Source organism: Nicotiana tabacum, chromosome 4 (genome assembly GCF_000715075.1).
Source record: "Nicotiana tabacum cultivar K326 chromosome 4, ASM71507v2, whole genome shotgun sequence".
NCBI classification, from domain to species: Eukaryota; Viridiplantae; Streptophyta; class Magnoliopsida; order Solanales; family Solanaceae; genus Nicotiana; species Nicotiana tabacum.
In genome coordinates this window covers 139,879,251-139,901,772 of record NC_134083.1, presented here as the reverse complement: position 1 = coordinate 139,901,772, position 22,522 = coordinate 139,879,251, and the positions used below count along the sequence as shown (strand labels likewise).

Sequence of the window (22,522 nt, the reverse complement as noted above, 5' to 3'; positions counted from 1 at the left end):
TTAAACCATGTTTCTGTTTGTTCCAAAGCAAAATGTATCATGTTTTATTTGTATGGTGCGAGTAAATAATTTATTTTTTGCTAGTGAGTTGAGATTTGACACATTTAATTGATGCAGTTGATTCATTTATTGCCTATGATGGATAAATTTGTCTATTGTATTAGTTTTTATTGTTGTGATACCGAAAGTGGTTATTTATTGGTGTTTTAAAGCATATGATGTCGATATTTACTAATATAGGCGTTCCAACAAATGGTTTAGTTTTTTCGACTCTTTGCTTCTCTTTGATCGTATTTAAGATTTAGGAAGAAGAGTAATTGATTTCACGGAGATTTTATCATTACAAACTTTTATTATATTACCATGAACCAAACAAAATAACTCAATAAAATAAAAGTTTAAAGTGTCAAATATGCCATTAAAGTAAGCGATTGGACCAAATATATAATCCATATGGGATCGTACTCCCTCCGTTTATTTTTACTTGTTCACTATAGAGTTTGAACACTCCTTAAGAAATAATAAACGAAGTGCATAATTTACCATGATACATATATTAATTGATGCATATTTTTAATAGAATTGAGAATATGATTTAAAATGAGTAATTAATACTGTGGTTATAACAGAAAAAAAAATTATCATTATCTTAATATGCTAAAACTAACGAGTAAAAGTGAAATGCATTTTTAAACAAATAAAAGCGAATCGAAGGAGTATAAAATAAGGACATAATGCATATTTGCGCCAAGGTACGAGGACGGACAAATCTGCTCAATTTTACTTAATTTTAGGGCATATTTCCGTAAACTCTATTAGAAGGGATAAAAAGAAAGGACTAAAATCTGAAATTCCAACAGAGAGCGAAAGAGGAAAAGCGCCAGTGCTAATCGAGTAGCAAATATCCTCTGAGTAGTTGAAGTTGTTCAGCAAAGCCCTAAATTTCAATTTTCTAACTTCAAAGTAAGCATTTTTTTTCTTTTTCATTGAATTGATTGAGAAACAACACTTCTATTATTTTGATTGATATGTCCTGGTTAAATGAAATACCACTATGCTGGCTGTGAGTTAAAGCAATAATTAATTTGGCTTATTGCAAAGCTTGAGGTAAACTAATGATTATATTTATGTTTAATTAGTCGCCAGAATTGTTTGACTCTTACAGTTAATTCATCCAACTTGACCTTCTAAATTTTTTCAACATATGTTTTCTTTTTTGCAATTGAAAATTTATTACTTGAATGCTCCCTCATTTTGCAATGTGGCACTGTTTTGATCATGACACCATACCCCTGATTATATTGTTTTACACAACTTGCGTATACGTTTTCAAGGATTCAAACTCATTTAGGTATCAAATTTATACGTTGGTGTAATGTTTTTTTCCCCTAGTGGAACGGACTTTCAATTGTTTTTTTAACTACTATTATAATTTAGCAGCTGAAACTCTGTGGTCAGTGAATAGTGTCACGTAAATTAGGAGAAATGGAGTATTTGATGACTTCTACTTTAGTTTGATGCATTCGTGCTATTTATTCCTCCCTCTCTCCCAATTTATGCGATGCATAGTCCTTTTTAGTCTGGCCCAAAAAAATGATAGCTTTCTATGGTTAGAAATAATTTGTCCTTTTTAGTCTGGCCCAAAAAAATGATAGCTTTCTATGGTTAGAAATAATTTAACTTAAACTTTTCATTTTAACCCTTAATAAGATGATTTATCGTCACACAAGTAAGATACCGTTCCTTGTCAAAGTCCATCACATAAAATGGGATGGAGGGAGTAATATGTTTAGGAATTTGGTCAGGTTATTAGATTTTGGAGTAAAACCTCTCTCCCTCTCTCTCTTTTAGGGTTCATTTGTCGAGTTTCTTGTTGATGTTTTAGCTAAACTATTTATGCATGATGAGGTTGGTGATGAGATTGCTATTTGGATTTGGCGGTGATGCCCATTTTCTTGCAATGATGTTAATCACATACGTGCCATGCATTCTAGTTTTTCTTATGGCCCATTGAATATGTTGCGTTTGATTCTGAAGTTATGATATCAGTGAATCAATTGGGGGTGGTTTTAATTCTGATTAAATTGTGCTCTGTTGTTCTTGTGATATGTCATATGTGTGGAGGTGGTGCTTCTCTTTTAATACACGTGCTGCTGTGCAGTTTGTGCGTTCTGAGAAGATGAGTTCTAGGAAGAAGACACCTTTCCAGAAACACCGAGAAGAGGAAGAGGCGAAGAAGAAAGTATGAACTCTTAAGTCTTTGGTTTACTTTGTGTAATTAAGTTTCTTGGTCTTGTAACATACATGTATTATCTTGGCAGAGAGCAGAGGACGAAACAGCTCGTCTGTACCGAGAGTTTGTGGAGTCATTTCAAGTGGATGATACACCTGGTTCTAAAGCTTTTGTTAGAGGGGGAACCATCAATCCAAATGATAAGTTGAAGATTGATTCTGAAGGTCCGTTGCAGCTATTTATGTCCTTAGATTTTCATTATACTCCTTATATATATGAATCCTTTTCTATAAAATCTGGATAAATAATTTTTTTCCCTCTTACACTGACACATTTAATAAAAATATGGGCCTTTTCTATTCATTCACCGATGGCAGGTTCCAAAGATGAGGTTTCTGGTTTAAAGAAGGGAAGTAGGTAAACGAATGCTTTTTGATTGACCGTGCTATAATGCTACTGTAAAAATTTAGGCCTTGAGTACCAAGTCTTTTGGTAATGATATCACTGTTATTATTAGGGTGCAAATGTTTGTGGTAAAATATTATTTTGTCATTTATAATCTTTCTGAGTCATTTGATTAACTTCACTGGCAATCTTTCCTTGAATTTATCTGAAAGATAAATACTAATGCTGCTGCATGTGTCTTGAGAGCATGGGCGGTCAATCTGAGCATCTAGTGTTCTCTTTTCATATATGTTTAGCTCTCTTTTTGTTGTTTACTCGTGCCAATAAGATAATACGGAAAGGTTAAGAGTACTACTGGTTTCTGGTGATGAACCCGTCATTATTAGGGCTGCAAAGTTAATTATGTAAAATATTATTTTGTCCTTTAGAATTTTTCCGAGTCACTTGATTCACTTTAATGACGAATTGACGATCTTACCGTGCATCTCTGTGAAAGATAAATGCTAATGTAGCTGTGTGTGTATCTCAAGAGCATGTGCAGTCATACTGAGGCACTGAGCACTTAATGTTTTCTTTTCATTTTTGTATAGCTCCCTTTTTGTTACTTACTCATACCAAGAAATAGATAGTATAGAAAGGTTGAAGTGTACTACCAATTTTCGGAAGTGGGATTAACATCCTATGTACTTTGCTGGGCAAAATTTTGTGCCTGCATGTTATTTTCTGTGCTTATTGTAAAAGCACATAGATTATCAATGCTTGTTGCTAAATTTTGAGATTTAACATTTATTACAATGAAAAAGAAGTCCTATTGGATGGAGCATCCATTTTCAGCAGTCCTCTTGAGACAGCCTTTCATCACCAGAAACACATTACTAAAGATGGCCTTTCTAATTCATCACCAGAAACACATTACAAGAGATGAGAAGGCGAATGCTTTGGAATTATTTTTTTGATAAGTCAATCTTTCATTAGAGAACACCAAATCCATGCCAAAAAATATGTGGACACTGAGTGGCTCCAGCCGAGTCATCCACAATGGTCTATTAAACTTTGTCAACTATCATTAGATTATAGTATTCTCTCATTACACAAAAATGCAAATGAAATAAGAGGGATATTTTTATTGATAAGGTAAATTATTTACTTAATGGTAGGGAGAAACTCATGTATACAAGTGGTAAACCAAAAAGTAGAGTATCTGTAAAAATATGTATTCTCTATAAAAGATACCCAATCTTCTATACAAATTGATACCTCATGGGTGCACCAAAAAGAAACAAGGAAGAGGCTATTCATCAACAATACAAAATCTTCCTCTATCCTTCAAAAGGTCTCATATTCCTCCCTTTCCAACCTATCCACATGAGTAAATGGAGCAACATCTAAGATTGTTAATGGTTCGGTTCAACCCGTAATTCTGAGAAATTTATACCATATATTTTTTTTTGGCATATTACAAAGAAATAATGATTGTGTATAACCTAAATTAGACTTTTCCGAATCATGTTGTGTATAACCTAAATTAGACTTTTCCGAATCATCCCAATCATCTCGGTTTCTCCTCGGTTTCGGTTCGGTTCAATTATTTTTTAAGACATCAAATAAGAATACTAATGTTAATAGAATTTTCATTTGTTACAGAAAACTGGCAAACACAATATAACATAAAAATAGCAATTCTCCTGCTAAGAAACAAGGATGAGTTGAGTAACTTTAACTTTCAAAATATACCTACTTTCAGAAGTACTTCTATGATTTCTTATAGGTACATTATACTTTACCATCAAGGTACAACATCTGAAACCATTGCTTTTCGTGGGTGTTGTTCAATTAAATATATATAAAAACAAGTCATTGCTAAAACTAGGTGACCAAAAGAAGTTTTTTTTTTTTTAAAATAAAAAATAATAATGTAATTGATCTTGACAACATTATTTGTTTTCATTCATCCGTGTCTCATTTAAGGCAACTAAAACGTATATGCAACAACTAAAAATCCAAAAATTGTATAGTGTATAACACAAACAAAAGCAAAGAATGTAATGTGAAACTATAAATTGTCATTTGAATTAAACATCTACTATATTACTTGTTGAACTTTCTAATTGTGAAATTATACCCTCTCCATATTTCTTCACTTGCAACCAAAAGCTCCATAATAGAAGGGTAAACTTTTGAAATCACTTAATAGTTGACTTAAACAGGTGGATTCATGTGATCATTGAAGTGTCTTGATACTTCCCATGGCTCAAAAATTAATGTTTTATACACGTAATTTATATGTGTAGCATTTTTATCAATATATTATTAGTAGGTTGAGTTTGGTATTTTCATATTCTTTACATGAAAATAAAAACCTCTTCTAGTTATCAAGTGCAGTTATAGGCTCACACATAAGCCTATGTATTTACGGTGAAAAACCTAGAAATCGGTCCGAGGTTTGGTTCGATTCAGTAGTTTTTAAAAATATTTGACACCTCTAGCAACATTCCATGCATTTCTTCTTCTCTTTAGTCTAGTAAAAGCTCAGTTGAATAATGCCTCCATTGGGATCAATCAATATACCCCGAAATATCTCAAACTTTTCCGCCACAAGCGAGTAGCTACTTAGACATACATCCATCTAGTGTTTCATGTGCAAATATCAGGTGAGACGTGGATCATCTCCTGCTACATTGTTAGGTTGCAACTCGCTTGTGCTGAGAGATCATGGGATGGTTCAGGTTAGAATGAACGATGACAAGCACAATGTAGGATGCACTGTTTAGTTGGATTACATGAGTGCTTGTGGGGCAACTATTTCACGCTATCCATCTTCTCTCCCTTCTAGAATTCCATCTAAACAATGCATCCTACACTGTGCTTGGCATTGTTCAGTGTAACCCAAATCATCCCATGATCTCAGTTGCCACCTAACGATGTAGCAGGAGATGATTCACGTCTCGCCTGATTTTTCGCACATGAAACACTAGATGGACGTATGTAATCTTCTTTTTTTCGCAAATTCTCAGTTGTGAGATTTTTCTCTCTTGTTGTCAACCAACTAAAAAAGCATATCTTTCTTGATATGCTGATAATTCAAACTGGTTAGTGCCGCAGATCTTATGGTAACGACTTTACTGTGAATGATCCTTCTTTCTTCGCTCCCCACCTCCACGAGTGTTGGCTAGCACACATCCTTTGCTTGTATAACATTTCAACTAGGCCTTAACATCCAGTGGGAAGCTATCATACTGGATGGCAAAGTAAAATTGGGACGTGAAGAAACACCCCTGGAGTAAAGGTGGTTGTAGAAATGGATCTGATGCTGTTGCAAAAAAAAACGCTTGTATGGATTTGGTACTGAAAACGGCAAGGTCTTCTCTAGTTCTCCTCTTCTTGGAATGATATAGAATGGCTAATAATGCTTTAGCTGTGTGGCATAATGAAGGTACTGTGGTAGTTCCATAAAAACTTGAGTGATGAAAGGGGTGTGAATTAAACTTTTACTCCCTCTGCCGATATTATGTGACATTGACATACTTTCTTTTTCAGTTTATCCCAAAAATAATGACACATTTCTATATTTAGACACAATTTAACTTTAAATTTTCCATTTTATCCTCAGTGACATGATCTCATAGCCACACAAATGTCTATGGCATGTTTTACATATGTTACCATTCTCAAAAAATAAATGTCTATGGCATGTTTTAGACCACATGCTTTAAAAGTCTTTTTTTCTTTCTTAAATCGTGCCCAGTTAAACACCGCCACATAAATTGGGACGGAACCAGTGTTGTTAAAGGCGCGCTTAAGCCCTGAAGCGAGGCTCAAAACACGTTGAGCGCTCCGCCTCACTTTGTGGGCGCTTTAGTGTCGCATCGAATCTCTAAGTCATACTTTTCCTTGCCAATGAGTGTAATCCTGAAAAGGCGGCCTTAAACAATTGATATTTCACTTTATTGTGAATTTCTTTTCAATTTCTTTGTCCATATATTTGTTATTCATGCTTATTATGATTAGTCTTGGACTACATGCATATTTTTACTTTTTCTTTCGTTGCACCTTTTTTCATTAAAGCCCACGCTTTATTTGCGCTTTGCGCTTAAAGCCCCAATGGACCTTAGAGCTTTTTTGCGCTTTTCGCCTTTGATAACACTGGACGGAACTAGTTTATTTCTCATCCATCGGGAAACTGCCAGATCTGAGGGCAAAGTAGAACTGGGAAGTGAAGAAACAATAGCAATGGTGGCAGTAAAAATAGATTTTATGCCCTTAAACTAGTCATTGTTGCAAGAACAAGGCTTTTTATGGATATGGTACTGAATTCTGCAAACTCTTCTCTCCTTTTCTTGGGATGATACAGAATGGCTAATAATGCTCTAGCTGTGTGGTATAATGATGGTACCATGGTAGTTCCACAAAAAACTGAGTGAGGAAAGGGATGCGTAATAAATTTTTAGTTGAAAAAGTGATGGAACAACGAGTGTGCTTCATGATACCTTATGTCACAAACTTGGCATTTCATTATGACTCCTAAACCTAGTTATTTGGCAGAAGTAAACTCTTCTTAAAATCACTGAAGAATGTGCGTGCAAGTTAAGAACATATGGTAGGTTAGAATTTTTACTGTAGCAGGTACTGTTCCCTGGTTTAGACAACAATTTAATTTAAGCTTTTACGAGGAGGGATGGAACGCCTGTCATACATCAGAAAGAGGAAACTATAAATAGTGAAAGTGACTTTGTAAGCAGAAACATGGTGATTTTCTCTGCCAAAGTGGCTATTCTTTTCAGAAGATATATGCGTCACTTTCTTTCTTTGTTAAATGCTTGTATTGGTAAACTGATTGTGTCAATTGAAAGCATGTTCAATTCTCCTAATGATAATATCGCCACCCACATGTAAAATATTGATTCTATCATTGTTTAAGAATATGTTTTAAAAAAATATGTTTTAAGTTATTGGTGGTAGATTCTGGAATGTAGTTCATGTATCTGCAGGTATGTTCCATCTTTTTTACCACCTCCTACGGCAACCAAGAGCAGAGATTATGAGAAGGTATGTTGGGCAGTTGAAACATCTCTAGTACGAGAGTAGAAATGTTGTACCTTTTTGATATTTACATATGAATATGTTGGTCTACATTATGCAGAAGGAGGAGAAGACAAGGGAAAAGGAGAAAGGAAAACCAAGGAACATCGACTATTTTATGGAGGAACTGAAGCATGAGCAAGGAATGAGGGAAAGGCGTAACCAAGAACGTGAACACTGGCGCGATCGTCATACTGATAATCCAGCTGTAAGTGGCTCTAAGGATATTGGTAGAGTGTATGAAATTAAGCCATTCAATCTTCCCTTCCTTTAAGATGAAAGATCGGACAAACTTTTTCTTGTTTTTTTCAATGAGATTCTGTTTAAATGGGTTGAAACAATTGCAGTCCAACATGAATGCTATGATTTAGATGGTTGATGCTCTTCGGCAGTGGTCTGAGTACTTGAATCTTTTAGGAAGAAGATAAGTTATTGGTTGTTCTTAGAGCATTACTGGTGCCTTTCATCTGCTTTTGATACACGTTTTATGCACAGACATCAGAGTCTTCCTTGAAATGTCATGCCACATCTGCTGATATATGCACAATACATGTATTAGTAAAGTTGCTGCAATAGCGCTAAAATTTACTGTAAAAATCACTTATTGTCAAATGTCTCTTCTTTTTGTGGTATCTACTTCCTTTTATATTTAATCTGCATTTTTGGTGTGCTTTGTATTACTTTTCTCATGTTTTATGACAAACTTTCCTCAGCCGTCTAGTCGGTTTGACGAGCTGCCAGATGATTTTGATCCTAGTGGAAGGCCTGGATCATTGGATGATGGGGACCCACAGACCACAAATCTATATGTTGGAAATTTATCGCCTCAGGTAATGCTCTTCTTATTAATGTCACTTTTGTTGCTTCAAGCACTGTGAAGCTGTCTTGAGTCTCTGTATCACCCTATTCTCCTTTCTTGTCTGGTTTACCCTTTTGATTATTTTCTTTATAGGTTGATGAAAATTTCCTTTTGCGTACTTTTGGGAGATTTGGCCCTATTGCGAGTGTAAAAATAATGTGGCCAAGGACAGAAGAGGAAAGAAAGCGACAGAGGAATTGTGGATTTGTATCTTTCATGAATAGGGCTGATGCTCAGGCTGCAAATGATGAGATGCAAGGTTAGGCTTTAGCTACTACGAATGAAACTTTTGCTTAATCCTATAACTGTGAATCACATTTCCCTCTTCTTATTTTCCTTCCCGTGATATTTTTTTTTTTAAAGAAAAGTTAAATACCTTCCCTTGCTATTTTGTTGATCACGTAAAGATAAATTTCATTCATCACGCATCCAGTTGATGCAAATGTGTTATAAAATAGAAATTAGTTCCTGTACATGCCTTTGACTCCTAGCTTAAACTTAAGGAGGTGACAAATCCAAAAAAAGATAAGATTTATTTCAATATGAAGTTTACGCCAAGCAATAGCTTAAGGAGATGACAACAACAACAACAACAAACCCAGTAGTTTCCACAAGTGGGGTTTGGGGAGGGTAAGATGTACGCAGCTTTACCCCTACCCCTGGAAGGACAGAGAGGCTGTTTCCGATAGACCCTCGGCTAGAGAACGACTGAAAAAGAAAAGGTAATTGCAATAAGTAGGAATAACAACAAGATGAAATAAGATCGAATCCAAGAATGCAGTCAAACTCTAGGTAGTAATAGCCATCTATGAATAAAAGATATCATACTAACACTAATGCTAGAGAACTGGGTAAGACAAAGAGAAACGCTCGACTACCTACGAACCTTCTACCCTAATCTTTGACCTCCACACCCTCCTGTCTAGGGCCATGTCTTCAGTCAGCTCCAACTGTGCCATTTCCCGCCTAATAACCTCTCCTCAAGACTTCTTAGGCCTATCTCTACTACTCCTACTACCTACCGAGGCTAACCGCTCGCACCTGCTAACTGGGGCTTCTATATTTCTCCTCTTAACATGCCCGAACCATCTCAACCTCGCCTCCCGCATCTTATCCTCCACAGGGGGCCACTCCCACCTTTTCCCGAATAACTTCATTCATAATCTTATCCAATCGGGTATGCCCACACATCCACCTCAACATCCTCATCTCAGCTACTTTTAGCTTCTGGGTATGAGAGTTCTTGACCGGCCAGCACTCTGCTCCATACAACATAGTCGGTCTAACTACAACCTTGTAGAACTTACCTTTAATGGGTCGTTTGGTAGGATGCATTAGATAGAATAATGCATGCATTAGCTTTGTGTATTAATAATTCCTTGTTTGGTACACATTTTGAACCTATGCATTAGTTATGCAAACATTAGTTATACACCCTATTTGGTATTATCCTATGCATAACTAATGCATAAAAAACCATGGTATTAACAATGCAATGGGTTTTAATGCATGCATTAGCTTAGTTAAAGACAAAATTGTCCTTCAAAATCTATGCTTAATTAAAATATGCTATTATATTAATGCAATTTTGAAATAATCCAAATAGTGAGAAATAAAATTATATCCCTAGTAAATAAATAAATACTTAGCATATTTCCTTTTTTATAAATAAATATTCAGTTCTATACTACAATATATCAAATAATGTTTTTAAAACTTTTTTCTATATAAAAATATTCCTTAACATATGTTTCTTTTAAAAAGATAGAGTGATGGACTGGTTTTGAGGGCATTTTTGTAAACAAACAATTCTTTTAGAAATTGTGCAATGCTTTAATACATCAAACCAAACAATGGATAAGAAATATGTCAGCATAACTAATGCCAGCATAACTAATGCAAGCATAACTAATACCAGCATTACTAATACATCCTATTCAACATTATTCTTATGCACCCTACCAAACGACCCCTAAGTCGCACATTCTTATCACACAAGACACCGGAAGCGAGCCTCTATTTCATCCATCCTGCTCCGATGCGATGCGTGACATTTTCATCAATCTCCCCGTTACAGCTTAAGGAGATGACAAAATCCAAAAAAGATAACATTTATTACAATATGAAGTTTAGACCAAGCAAAGAGATTCGTCAAACATCCAGCCTTGAAAACATGAGTCGGAGTTGAAATTCCTTGCTATTATGAATGTCTCATTATTCTTTTCCTAGTTTCATACAACATAACAATTTACCATGACGTTCTTGTTGTTCAAGCTTTTAATGCGCAGTTATAAGGAGTTAGAGATGCTGATGTTCCAGCAAAACTATGGCTTATTGATAAGTGGAGTAGGTTATAAGGGTAATTCCACTACCTGCATTTATAGCGATTGAGTGTACAAACCTGTTAAACTGAAAAAGGGAGAATGTTTTGATGGTGCAATATTGTGTATTATGTACTTGTACAGTAAGTGCCAGTTTGCTTAGTGTTTTGAGGAGAATTAATCTGTGTGTAAAAACCAGCATAACATTTACTTTGTTTGGTTGGTGAAATAAGGAGAGTTAATCTATGCATAGAACCCAACATAGCATATACATTTTCGGTTAGCATTTTACTTTCTTCCTAACTTCCGTACCACATAAGTTATGAGGAAATACATGTATTATTTTATGCGGGATAGGATATCGAATAAGAATACCGGTATTACTAATACATGGATTAAAATAATAAAATGATAAAAATAAACTTGATGTCACCAGGATAGAATAGAAACTTCTTGCAGCTTATTTACTGGAAAAATGCAGAGAACGTCACCCCAACTTCTTCGGTACACAGATAAGATATCACTGTAATTTAGAGTCTTAACTTTTTCTTCTGATAGAGTTGTGGTTGTACTGAGTATTGCTGTGTCTAAGGAGCAAAAACTGAAGTTGTCTACTACAGAGAAACACCCTAGCCCATTTACTTAAAAGGAAGACACACACATTAAATCATACAATGTATACTAATTTTTAATACAAAAAAAAAACCAAACATCCAACAAGAAATAATCCTTACATCATAATCCTTGCATTACTATTCCCTTTATTACTCTCTCTCCATTAATAATCCCTGTATAACAATCTCTAGTTCTCTACTGTACTAATCCCTGCATTACTATCTCTGCATTACTAATCCCTTCATAACTTGTTTTTGAACCAAACGACGACGACGACGACAACAACAACAACAACAACAACATCATACCCAGTGTATTCCCACAAGTGGGGTCTGGGAGGGTAGTATGTACACAGTCCTTACCCCTACCTTGTGAAGGTAGAGAGACTATTTCCGGAAGACCCTCGGCTCAATACAGCAAAATCACAGTAGTTATGACAACGAACTAGTAACAACAGCCAGAAAAAATAAAAATAAAAACGAAGCACAGGAAACATCAGGTAATAATATCGATCTAAAAAAAAGGGAACATGAGTTTTTGAACCAAACGATGCCTAATAAATGTTTCTTTGTTTTGCGTTGCTTTCATTATATTCTCCTTGGGAGATTCGTCCCTTCAACTCTTGTGGGTGTTGCCTCCTGTTCACCGGAGATATTTGGCTAAATAAGACGGAATGCAGTAGATATTAGAATCTATATTTCTAATATTTGCTCATGTCTATCCAGTAGATATCAACTCTTGCTCAGTTTCCCAGTGTTTGAACCCATCCTTGTGCAAAGATCTTGCTTCACTGGGACGCAGTAGTGAGAGGCAGAATGGAGACTGACGATGGACTTCTTTTGGTTGTTTTAACAGCAGTGTGCTCTTGATAATTTTACCTGCTTCATAACTATTATACAGAGCTCATGGAATTTGTTTTATTGCTATGTGGCTGTCTACTTTGTTTGCTTATGTCATCATTCTTTTTGATTATTATTCTTTATCTCTTGCAAGTACATACAACTTTAAGCAGTGAAGCAATTAAATACCGAATTTTCTTTTTATGATCCAGGAGTGGTGGTTTATGAGTACGAGTTGAAGATCGGGTGGGGCAAATCTGTCTCTTTACCATCCCAATCACTCCCTGCTCCCCCTCCGGGACAAATGGCAATCAGGAGCAAGGAGGTTCGTCGTGCTCCATAGAGAATATGATTTGTTAAATGCATGTTATGAATGCATAACTTGTCAAGCTTAGGTGTTTATCTTTGGTTCTCAAGGTGTATGATTCCTTGATAAGCTATATATGTGCATTGATGCTACATTGATTCTTCTATCTAGGAATGTGTGATCAGTTGAATGCATGTCATGAAGATAGATGAATGGTCAAACTTGTGTGTTTTTGCTTCAACTAGTTGTATGGATCAATCGTGTTAACTTAATAGATAGATATATGAAGTATCTTCTATGGGTTAATTATTCGTTCTTGGCAATGGATATTTAATTTTCCATCTGAAGCTAGTTATATTTCCTTTAAAACTGCAATTCTCTCTGGTAAGGATTCCCTTCTGCTGTCCTCTATGCCTTTTCCTTCTTACTACATTCCTATGAGTTCCTGAAACTAATTTGAGTGATTATCTTATGTGGTTTCCAGGGTAGCACTGTCATCTTATCTGGTCCAGCAGGTCCTCCAGTTACTTCTATTCCAAGCCAGAACTCTGAATTGGTATGTTAGCTGTCTGAATAGTTATATAATACAAAAGTCAAATCACAGGTGGTGCAACATAAAATTGGATGGAGGGAGTAGTCCTTAAGAATTCTCAGTTTTCTGGTAGTCTTGTTGACCAGTTGGTGTTATGCTTGTGCTTTCTAGGTTCTTACCCCAAATGTACCTGATATTATGGTTGTCCCACCGGAAGATGATCACCTTTGCCATGTTATTGATACCATGTCTCTGTATGTTCTCGATGGAGGTTGTGCTTTTGAGCAGGCCATAATGGAGCGAGGCCGTGGGAATTCTCTCTTCAACTTCTTATTTGAGCTTGGTTCCAAGGAGCATACATATTATGTATGGAGACTTTATTCTTTTGCTCAGGTAAAGCCTATCATGGCTCTGAAATATGAATTGATAAAATGATCTTTCTTCCTTTTGTTTTCTGATAAGTAAGTGATCTGGTGACCTAGCTTCATCAATTGCTTTTAAAATCAATTTCTCTTATAAGATGGTGAAGAAAAAATTTACAGTGTGCATTGTAGCTCAGATCTTTTTGGTTCTTGTGAAATAATAGGGGGATACTCTTCAACGCTGGCGCACAGAACCTTTTATCATGATAAGTGGTAGTGGAAGGTAACTTCTTTTTTTTTTTTGCCTTTTGGATTGGAGTTCCTGGTGCAGATATTGTGGGTCCTAATGCAAAGCGTTTGAAATCAGTCTCCATTGTATATATGCATATAAGGGGGTCGTTTGATATGCGTTACTAATAAGTAATAACCACATGGAGCGGATTGATTTTTATTCAACCTAAACCTGCTATTGGTACGCCTCCGGGTAGATTAAGTTATATGGATAAGCCTTTCTTATCCCATGGCGTTACTCAGATAAGTTATCGGGGCCAGGGGATACCAATCTCTGAAAGGGCCAACATGACTAAAATGTCCAGCTAATATAAGACATTTTTATTTTCTTTGTTTCTTGTGTATTCCTTTTCCGTGAAGTGTTTTGAGATTTGACGAGGGGCATTTTGGAAATGACGGTAAAAATTTCAATCCCCTGTATAATCTTCTTTAACAATCCAATCCGGAGGGACTGGATACCACCTTATTCAGTCCCTCATACTGAACGACCTGAATAGAAAGCATCTGGAAAGTACCTTACATAGTGTACATAGGACCTGCTGGAGCATCTGGAAAGTACCTTAATGGAAAACTTAAACTATCTATTTAGTATGTAACTGAACTCGTCTATTTTATTGTTGCAAAAGTTAGAATCGTGTGGATGGAGGGACGAAGCCCTTTGTTTTTTTTTGAGTTTTCGACTGAAGATTGTATGTCGTTGACCAAACTTTTGTTAATACTTGTAGGTGGATACCACCTCCTCTGCCTACATCAAAAGGAGACGAGAATGAAAAGGAATTGGGGACTACATATGCTGCTGGAAAAAGCAGGGTACATTCATGATGCTAGAGATTCATGTCAAGTTAATTTTGATTTTTTGGGATTTTCATTCTGAAAGTGCAAGGGATTTTCTTTTCATCTGACAAATATTTTCTAATTTAACTTTTTATCTTTTAACATTTGCAGCGTGTAGAAGTAGAAAGGACATTAACTGATGCACAGAGAGATGAATTTGAGGATATGCTACGTTCATTGACTCTTGAAAGAAGTCAGATAAGAGAAGCAATGGGTTTTGCTCTAGACAATGCTGATGCTGCTGGAGAGGTAAATTTTCAGTTGGTGTTTTACAAATTTTCTGTTATTTTTGTACTGCACTTTTTGTCTATTCAATACTTGAACCGACTGGAAGTGGAAGAGGTCATTCTGTTGAAGCTACATTCATAATTTGGTATTTTACTATTTTACCTTTCAAAGGTTCTATTTCATGTTTAGCAGTTGAATACAACCTGCTGGTGATTTCCACATCTAATTTTCAAAGTGCCATCAGCTTCTTTGAAGGTTTTTATATTATTTAGCATAAAGATGAGACAACAACAACAACCCAGTAAAATCCCACAAGTGGGGTCTGGGGTGCATAAAGATGAGACTTGAACATTAATTGTAATTGTAATAAATAGGACCATGAATGAGTTGAGGGATCCTGTGATTGTAATTGTTTCCATTGTATTTTCCTGAAACAGTTACCCTGTTGCTACTGACTTGCAGGCAGTTGAAGTTCTAACAGAGTCTTTGACGCTTAAAGAAACTCCAATACCAACAAAAGTTGCCCGGCTTATGCTTGTCTCAGATATTCTCCACAATAGTAGTGCTCCTGTTAAGAATGCATCAGCATATCGCACTAAATTTGAGGCCACCTTACCAGACGTAATGGAAAGTTTCAATGACTTGTATCGTAGTATTACAGGAAGGATGACTGCTGAGGCCCTCAAAGTAAGCCATTCCCATTACCATACTGGTTTTGCACATGTTTGATTTGTAGCCTGTTTCTATCCTCCTTGATGTGTTGCTAAGTTTTGCTTGACACGTTGCAGGAGAGAGTTCTGAAAGTTCTTCAAGTGTGGGCTGATTGGTTTTTATTTTCTGATGCTTATGTCAATGGTTTACGTGCAACTTTTCTTCGATCTGGGAACTCCGGTGTCATCCTCTTTCATTCTCTTGGTGGTGATGCCCCTGAACTAGAACAAACGATCAGCACTAAAACTGCACTGGATGGTGACAAGGTTAACCAAGATGCTGCATTGGCAATTGGGAAAGGAGCTGCCATGAAGGAGCTACTGAGTCTTCCCCTTCCGGAGTTAGAAAGACGATGCAGGCACAATGGTTTGTCTCTCATAGGTGGTAGGGAAATGATGGTTTCTCGGTTACTTTACCTTGAGGAAGCAGAGAAACAGAGAGAATATGAACTGGATGATGATCTAAAACATGTAAGCCGTCCAAATTCTGACAGATACCTTGGTAGCCAAAAAGAGACCAATAATAAATTGGATCAGATGGCTTCGGGCTGGAATAGTTATGTGAATGACGACAAACAACTCGAAGGCAAAGTCTCCATGTCGTCGGTTCCCTCAAATTCTAGTCCACAGCTTGATTCAAATGACTTATTTGATGAGGGTAAAAATCGGTCTATTTTGCCAGCCTCTAAATGGGCCAGGGAGGATAATGACAGTGATGATGAACAAAAGAGAGATATGAGAGACCTGGGGTTGACATATTCATCTTCCGGAAGTGAAAATGCTGGAGGTAAGATTGAGGAGACGGGACTTACAACTGACACAAGCAATTCAACACATCTAGAAAGTGGAATGACTGAAGAACAGAGGTAAATATGTAAATATAGATGTGTTGTTTGATGCATCAAAAGAGGTTTTATTTTGCTAAAAAAATTTGATCTTGAAGCCTTCATGTCGTGTTAGTTTTTGACGTTTGAGTATACTCCTTTTGTCGAAGGAAGGTAGTGACATTTACTTACTATTTTCAAATTAGATTAGTCTTGAATTGGATTGTCCTTTAAAGGTAGAGAAGTAGTGAGTAAATGGAAAAACTATGAACAATGATTTTGTATTTCAAATTCAGAAAAGGGTCAAAACCTAAGTTGCCCGGACACGGGTGCGGGTACCTGACACGGGTGCGGATCTAGAGGTCGGATCCTTCGAGATGTAAATTCTAAGATTCGGGGATATAGATCCTAGTACAGATACGAGTGCGGGGATCCGGCTAAAAATAATTCAAAAAATATACGGATCGTAGCACGGATACGGGTGCGGGGATCCAGCTAAAAATAATTTAAAAACATAAAAATATCTCTAAATTATGAGAAGTTTTGTGTAAATGATTGATTTCTTAGATAAAATATGCTATTTCCTTCAAATTTACTCTAGTTTTGGTTCTGATTTCGGGAATCAAATTGTATCTCGTCTCGAATTTTTCTGTATGTAGTGGTCAAAGTACCCAAAATTGTTTGACCAGATATGGTGCCACACCTACACCCACACCCATACTAGTGCGGCACCTAAATTGCCGTGTCGGAGCAACTTAGGTCAAAACTACCCCTATCATTTGGTAAATGGTTTACATTTATCCTCGATTCATCTATCGGTCTAAAAATACACACCTCGTTAGTTTTATTAATAAAATTACCTCTTTTTAACGGCGCAACATATGAGTCTTCAAATTAATGCGTTGGCGTATTTTTATTGGGCCACGTGGCTCTCTCATCCAGAAATCAAACCTGGGTCTAATATCCGCCCTATTAGTTGAATTCAACCCTATTTTTGTTACCCGGGTCAAAAATACTTCTAGCCTAAGTCATTTTTTACTCTTACCTCTTTTCTCTTTTCTTACTGTCGCCGGTGAAAATCCGCCACAGGCCACCGGAGCTCCAGTGCCTCACCACCTCTCCTCTCTGTTTTTCTATTTTATTTCATTTTTTTTGTTCTTTCTTTGAGAACTCATATAGAGGTCACCAGATCTGGACTTTTTAAAAAAACAAAAATGAAAGTCGCTGCCGGCGAGTTTGGCCGGTCAATAGTTTTTACTCTGGCGACCATTTGTTTTATTTTCTTCTTCAGACTCTTCTTTTTGTTTACGCCGGCGACCAATACTGCTGGCGATGACCCTGCTTCTTCGCTTTCTCTTTTATTTTCTCTCACCTTCTCCACTCCTCATCTCATCTTCCGCCACCTAAAACAACAAAGGAAACTCCAGCAAAGGCCACCAGAAAACACATGAAAACCCTTCATGTTCAAACACCATTGATAAACACTATCTTGTTATTTTAAGCATGTGATTTGAAAATGAAAGAAAGAGAGAAATTGCTGGAAGAAAACATGGAAGAAAGAGAGGAATTGACGGAAGAAAGAGAGAAATTGATGGAGGAGAGACGGGCGTATCCGGTTAATGGGTCGAAATTAATCCCAGATTTAATTTCTTGGATAAGAGTGCCACATGGCCCAATAAAAAGATGCCAACGCATTAATTTGAAGACCCACCTGGTCTACCGTTCAACGTAGGGGTATTTTTGTTGATAAAAATAACATAGTATGTATTTTTGGACTGATAGATGGACGTAGTGTGTATTTTTGAACTGATTGATGGACGGAGGGTAAATGTAAATCATTTATCAAACAATAAGGATAATTTTGACCCTTTTCCGTTTCAAGTTTAATGCTTTGACAAATTTGGTTGAAGAATTTGAGTTTCGGAAGTAAAAAATGGACTCTATTTTTGGACAAAAAGAATAACACACTACCCAATGAGTCTTGCCTTTGCGTGTTTGAATTGTGATTGTTTTTGTTGGTTGAGGGGTCTGCTGTCGTCTTCGTTTCTTGTTTTGGCCCATTTCTAAAACTGAAATCTCCCTGTAACGCACCATTATTTCAGAGAAATCAAATGCGCTCCTTGGATTGCTATAGATTTGACTACCTAATGAGTCTTGCCTTTGCGTGTTTGAATTGTGATTGTTTTTGTTGGTTGAGGGGTCTGCTGTCGTGTTCGTTTCTTGTTTTGGCCCATTTCTAAAACTGAAATCTCCCTGTAACGCACCATTATTTCAGAGAAATCAAATGCGCTCCAGGGATTGCTATAGATTTGATTCCGGATTTTTTATATTACATTCTTCAATGTCTTCTCTTTTGGATTTTGATTGGTATACGACTTGCTCATGGCAGACAAAAGTTGAGGCGCCTTGAGGTTGCTTTGATTGAATATCGTGAATCTCTTGAAGAGCGAGGGATACATATTCCAGATGAAATAGAAAAGAAAGTTGAAATCCATCGGCAGCAGCTTCAATCTGAATATGGTTTAGCAAATTTCAGTCAAGATATTTCAAGAAAAAGTAAGTGATAAATCTGCAAGTAGTTTGACATTTCTATATCTTTTGTGTTCAGATTTAAGATTTCTCAGATTCTTCGGAAAAGATATCTTCTAGCAGAAAATTTTGCACCCTTACAGTTGTCTGATTTCCTATTGATCTCGAAGTAGGTTAATTCCAATTAACAAAAGCTTGTTGCTTCCTTTTGTGTCTAATCCACTTGACCCCTCAAATGGCGTTCTTCCTTCTCCAAGAATTTCGACTAAGATGCAGGGAGTATGTTATTTTAATCTTTACGTGATATCTTTTCAACTAAATATTTTGACTCTGTACTTTCAATAACCCCCTTTTTTGTACAAGTAGTTATTTCTGTTTTTGCCAGTGGTCTTTGTCTTACACAGTTGAAGCCTGCATTTTATCTCCGATTAAGCTGATAAGTTCTCAGATACCAGGTGATTGGTGGAAGTTAGGATGTTCTCATAGACATTAACTGAAGCCTGTGCTCAAATCTCATTATATGATCTTTAAAAAGCACTATCAGATATTTTGTGTCAAGCATCTCTGACTCCTCTTGTTTGTAGAGGAGTGTTTTTCTTCTTTTGTGTCTGGCGATAAACACAAAAATGAAGGGAGTGAGGCAAATATTATCAGATATCCTTTTTTCTTTTGACTGAAATATCATGCCTCGGACACTTGTTCATCTTCTTTGCATTTATTGCGAAGGCAGTGATGGTTAATGTTTATTGCCAACAGTTACGAGATTCGTCATAGTTTATACCTTATTTGGAGGGCATGTTTGAGATGAATCGTTTCTTGCTTGAGACTGTTAATCATCTTCTTTGTTGCATTAAGATATAGACAGCAAATTTTTGCTGTCTGCAAACCTACCAATGTGAAGGTGCTTTACTTTTTGCCTTCAAACTGAAACTAATTCCTGTATTGTATTTGTTCTTCCAAATTAAACAGCGAGTAGGTCAACTTCAGAGAGGAGGGATAAGAGAGAGGATCCCCGGGAAACTTCAAGGAAACGTCATCGAAGCAGAAGCGGAAGTGAAAGTCCTCAGAGGAAATCTTCCAGCAGAGACAGGGAAAATGATGTGAACAGAGACAAGGAAAAACGACGAGAGAGGGAAAGAGTTCACGACATAGAAAGTGAAAAACAGAGAGACCGTGAATGGGAGAGGAAGAGAGGAAGCAGAGAGAGGGATGACGATAGTAGAGACAGATCCAGGGAGAGAAGACGAGTCAGATGAAAACATTGTGCTGTTACTATATCTTGATAGATGGCAAATCAGTGTTTGTTCGCCATTCATTTGTAGCAATCTTTCATTTGTTAATCTTATTTTCTAGGCATCTAAGGTTCATAGTGAAAATCCGTAATGTGAAGCTGTTTGGCCAATGGAAGGAACCTGTAGAATGCATTTATGGGCCGGAAAAGATGCATCACTTGAAGAGAGTCTCGTGTTTGTATTTCTACTAGATGGCCTTAGCATGGGCCCAACAATTTATGCTCAGATGTAATTTGTTTGTAGTTCATGTCTTAACGAATTTCCCGACTTTTTTTTCCCAACCAGCTTTGATATTGCAAGCATGCATGGGTACTGAAATAATTATAAAGCAAATTTTGTTTTTGCGGATAACAATTATCCTAACGTAAGTTTCAAATTATACTATTCTAAATTATTTGTATTAAACTCCAAATCTTATACAACAAGATAAATAATATATCTGCTCTTTTTGTTTCTCTTACTGTTTCCAGATTGTTCCTCCCTTCTTCCTCCCTTATTTTTCAATGTCCTAGGGTTGAAAAAAAAAATTCATTCTTATAGGAGTTTAAGTTATACAATTGCGTGCTATGTGTCACTTGTATGCTTAGCTAATATGTGCTAGGATTTCTTCGTATATATTATAGACGTCTTACTCATTAGGTTCAATTCGCATTGACAATATTCTTTATCACCTAGATATCCTGCCCATAGGACTTAAAATAATCTCAATTAGAAATCATGTCCATAGGTTCGGATTGATCATTTAAGACTCGCTTTGATATCACAAGTATGCACACTAATCGTAATAATGAATCTGTCCAACCACTTCCAACCAAGAGGTTGTGAGTTCGAGTCACCCCAAGAGCAAGGTGGGGAGTTCTTGGAGAGAGGGAGCCAAGGGTTTATCGGAAACAACCTCTCTACCCCAGGGTAGGGGTAAGGTCTGCGTACACACTACCCTCCCCAGACCTCACTAGTGGGATTATACTGGGTTGTTGTTGTTGTTGAATCTGTCCAACATATAATAAATATATATTGTTTCTATAACATTATACTCTAAATTGATTAATTGTTCCTCAAAATAAAATGTACTATAAATTTCTATAACTTCATAAGTATGTAATAATTAATCTTATGCTCTTTAATATTTTTAATATTTCTCAAAATTTGAATATACTATATTTGATTTTCTAGATTTCCTCTATTAAATAATTTACCGTATTTTATCATAACAGGGTACCCAACATAGAAAGTGGTAATCCAAATAATACTTTTGTTTACCCCGAAAATCGGATATAGTTGAATTTATTAGTGGTTCTAAGGATATGTGATATAGCTGGACATAAATCGTACTAGAAGTGGAAATGTTTAGATTCCTGGCTATAAAAACGGGATATGAATTATTGAATGAGGAGAGTGAGTATGCTGAGTAAAACAAGCTCAAGAGATTTATTCTTCAATAAATAGAAGTAGTCTTTTCTTACAATGTGTGAACCTGCCCTGTGCTTACAGGAATTCTCCCTTTTATAGTAGAGAGATCTTACTTTATTTACAATAAAAATATACAGTGGAGAACCCATGATGAATTGTCTCTTCCTCGATTCCCGCCAAGATTCTCTCCCCTAGTACGGTTGCAATGGCTCTTGTCTGCGAACTCGATACTGGCTTGAGCTCGTTATTGGGACGAGCCCTCGGCCTTGGTTCGAGTTCGACATTCGGGGTGAGTGTCAATCGGTCTGTGCATCTCCGACTACCTTCATGTTGCCTTGCGGTTCGATTTGGTCATGGGCTCGATAATGATATCGAGCCGACTCCTCGATCGGTCTTGGAGCTCGAAGCTTGTTTGTACTATCTTCGGAACTCATCTTGAAGTCTCACTTCGGTCGCTTACCATTCGAACCCGATCAAACGTACGAGGGCCGAAATCTATTTCGACCGTATACAGATAGTCCCCTCATTTCTGAGAAAGAATGTGGTGAGAAGCGATATGATTTTCAACGGCTCGATCGGGTTATAAGCTGACGTTTTCACTGGGTTCGATCATGACGTACGTGATAGCTGTCACGTCGATTTAGTTTTTCAAGGTATTTAATGCATGTCAGACGGTGGTCGACCACCGCTGATACTGAACCGCCATGGTATAAACCTATAAATAACCCCTCAATTTATCATTTATCACTTTTACATCTTCAATCTTCCAAATTTTCTTACTCTTTCTGCCTCTATTTCGCCGCTCATAGAGCCACATTCACTAGCGTTTGGCACCATCGGCCTTTCATCTTC

At 36.6% G+C, this 22,522-nt stretch overlaps 1 protein-coding gene across 2 annotated transcripts; it reads left to right on the top strand.

Annotated features, from left to right (window-relative positions):
- The first annotated feature begins 732 nt into the window (after window positions 1–732).
- Window positions 733–20,541, top strand: LOC107820695 (protein RRC1). 2 transcript variants are annotated; one of them, XM_016647023.2, is made up of 18 exons: window positions 733–963; window positions 2,162–2,242; window positions 2,322–2,457; window positions 2,611–2,650; window positions 7,627–7,684; window positions 7,779–7,925; window positions 8,431–8,547; window positions 8,670–8,835; window positions 12,564–12,676; window positions 13,143–13,214; window positions 13,362–13,583; window positions 13,777–13,835; window positions 14,569–14,653; window positions 14,789–14,926; window positions 15,368–15,592; window positions 15,694–16,481; window positions 18,829–18,995; window positions 19,938–20,541. In XM_016647023.2, exons 2-18 carry the CDS (start codon window positions 2,180–2,182, stop codon window positions 20,222–20,224), a joined length of 2,883 nt encoding a protein of 960 aa, XP_016502509.1. In that variant the 5' UTR covers window positions 733–963; window positions 2,162–2,179; the 3' UTR covers window positions 20,225–20,541. The 2 variants fall into 2 exon arrangements, with proteins under 2 accessions (XP_016502509.1, XP_075108633.1); XM_075252532.1 differs by lacking the exon at window positions 2,611–2,650.
- The last annotated feature ends 1,981 nt before the right edge of the window (window positions 20,542–22,522 follow it).

What these genes read in the sequence shown, in the direction of transcription:
- LOC107820695 (XM_016647023.2), top strand. Translation starts at nt 2,180, where the DNA reads ATGAGTTCTAGGAAGAAGACACCTTTCCAGAAACACCGAGAAGAGGAA. An exon ending in TGGCAATCAGGAGCAAGGAG is followed by an intron (nt 12,677 to 13,142) that starts GTTCGTCGTGCT and finishes TGTGGTTTCCAG; the next exon opens with GGTAGCACTGTCATCTTATC. An exon ending in TGACTGCTGAGGCCCTCAAA is followed by an intron (nt 15,593 to 15,693) that starts GTAAGCCATTCC and finishes GACACGTTGCAG; the next exon opens with GAGAGAGTTCTGAAAGTTCT.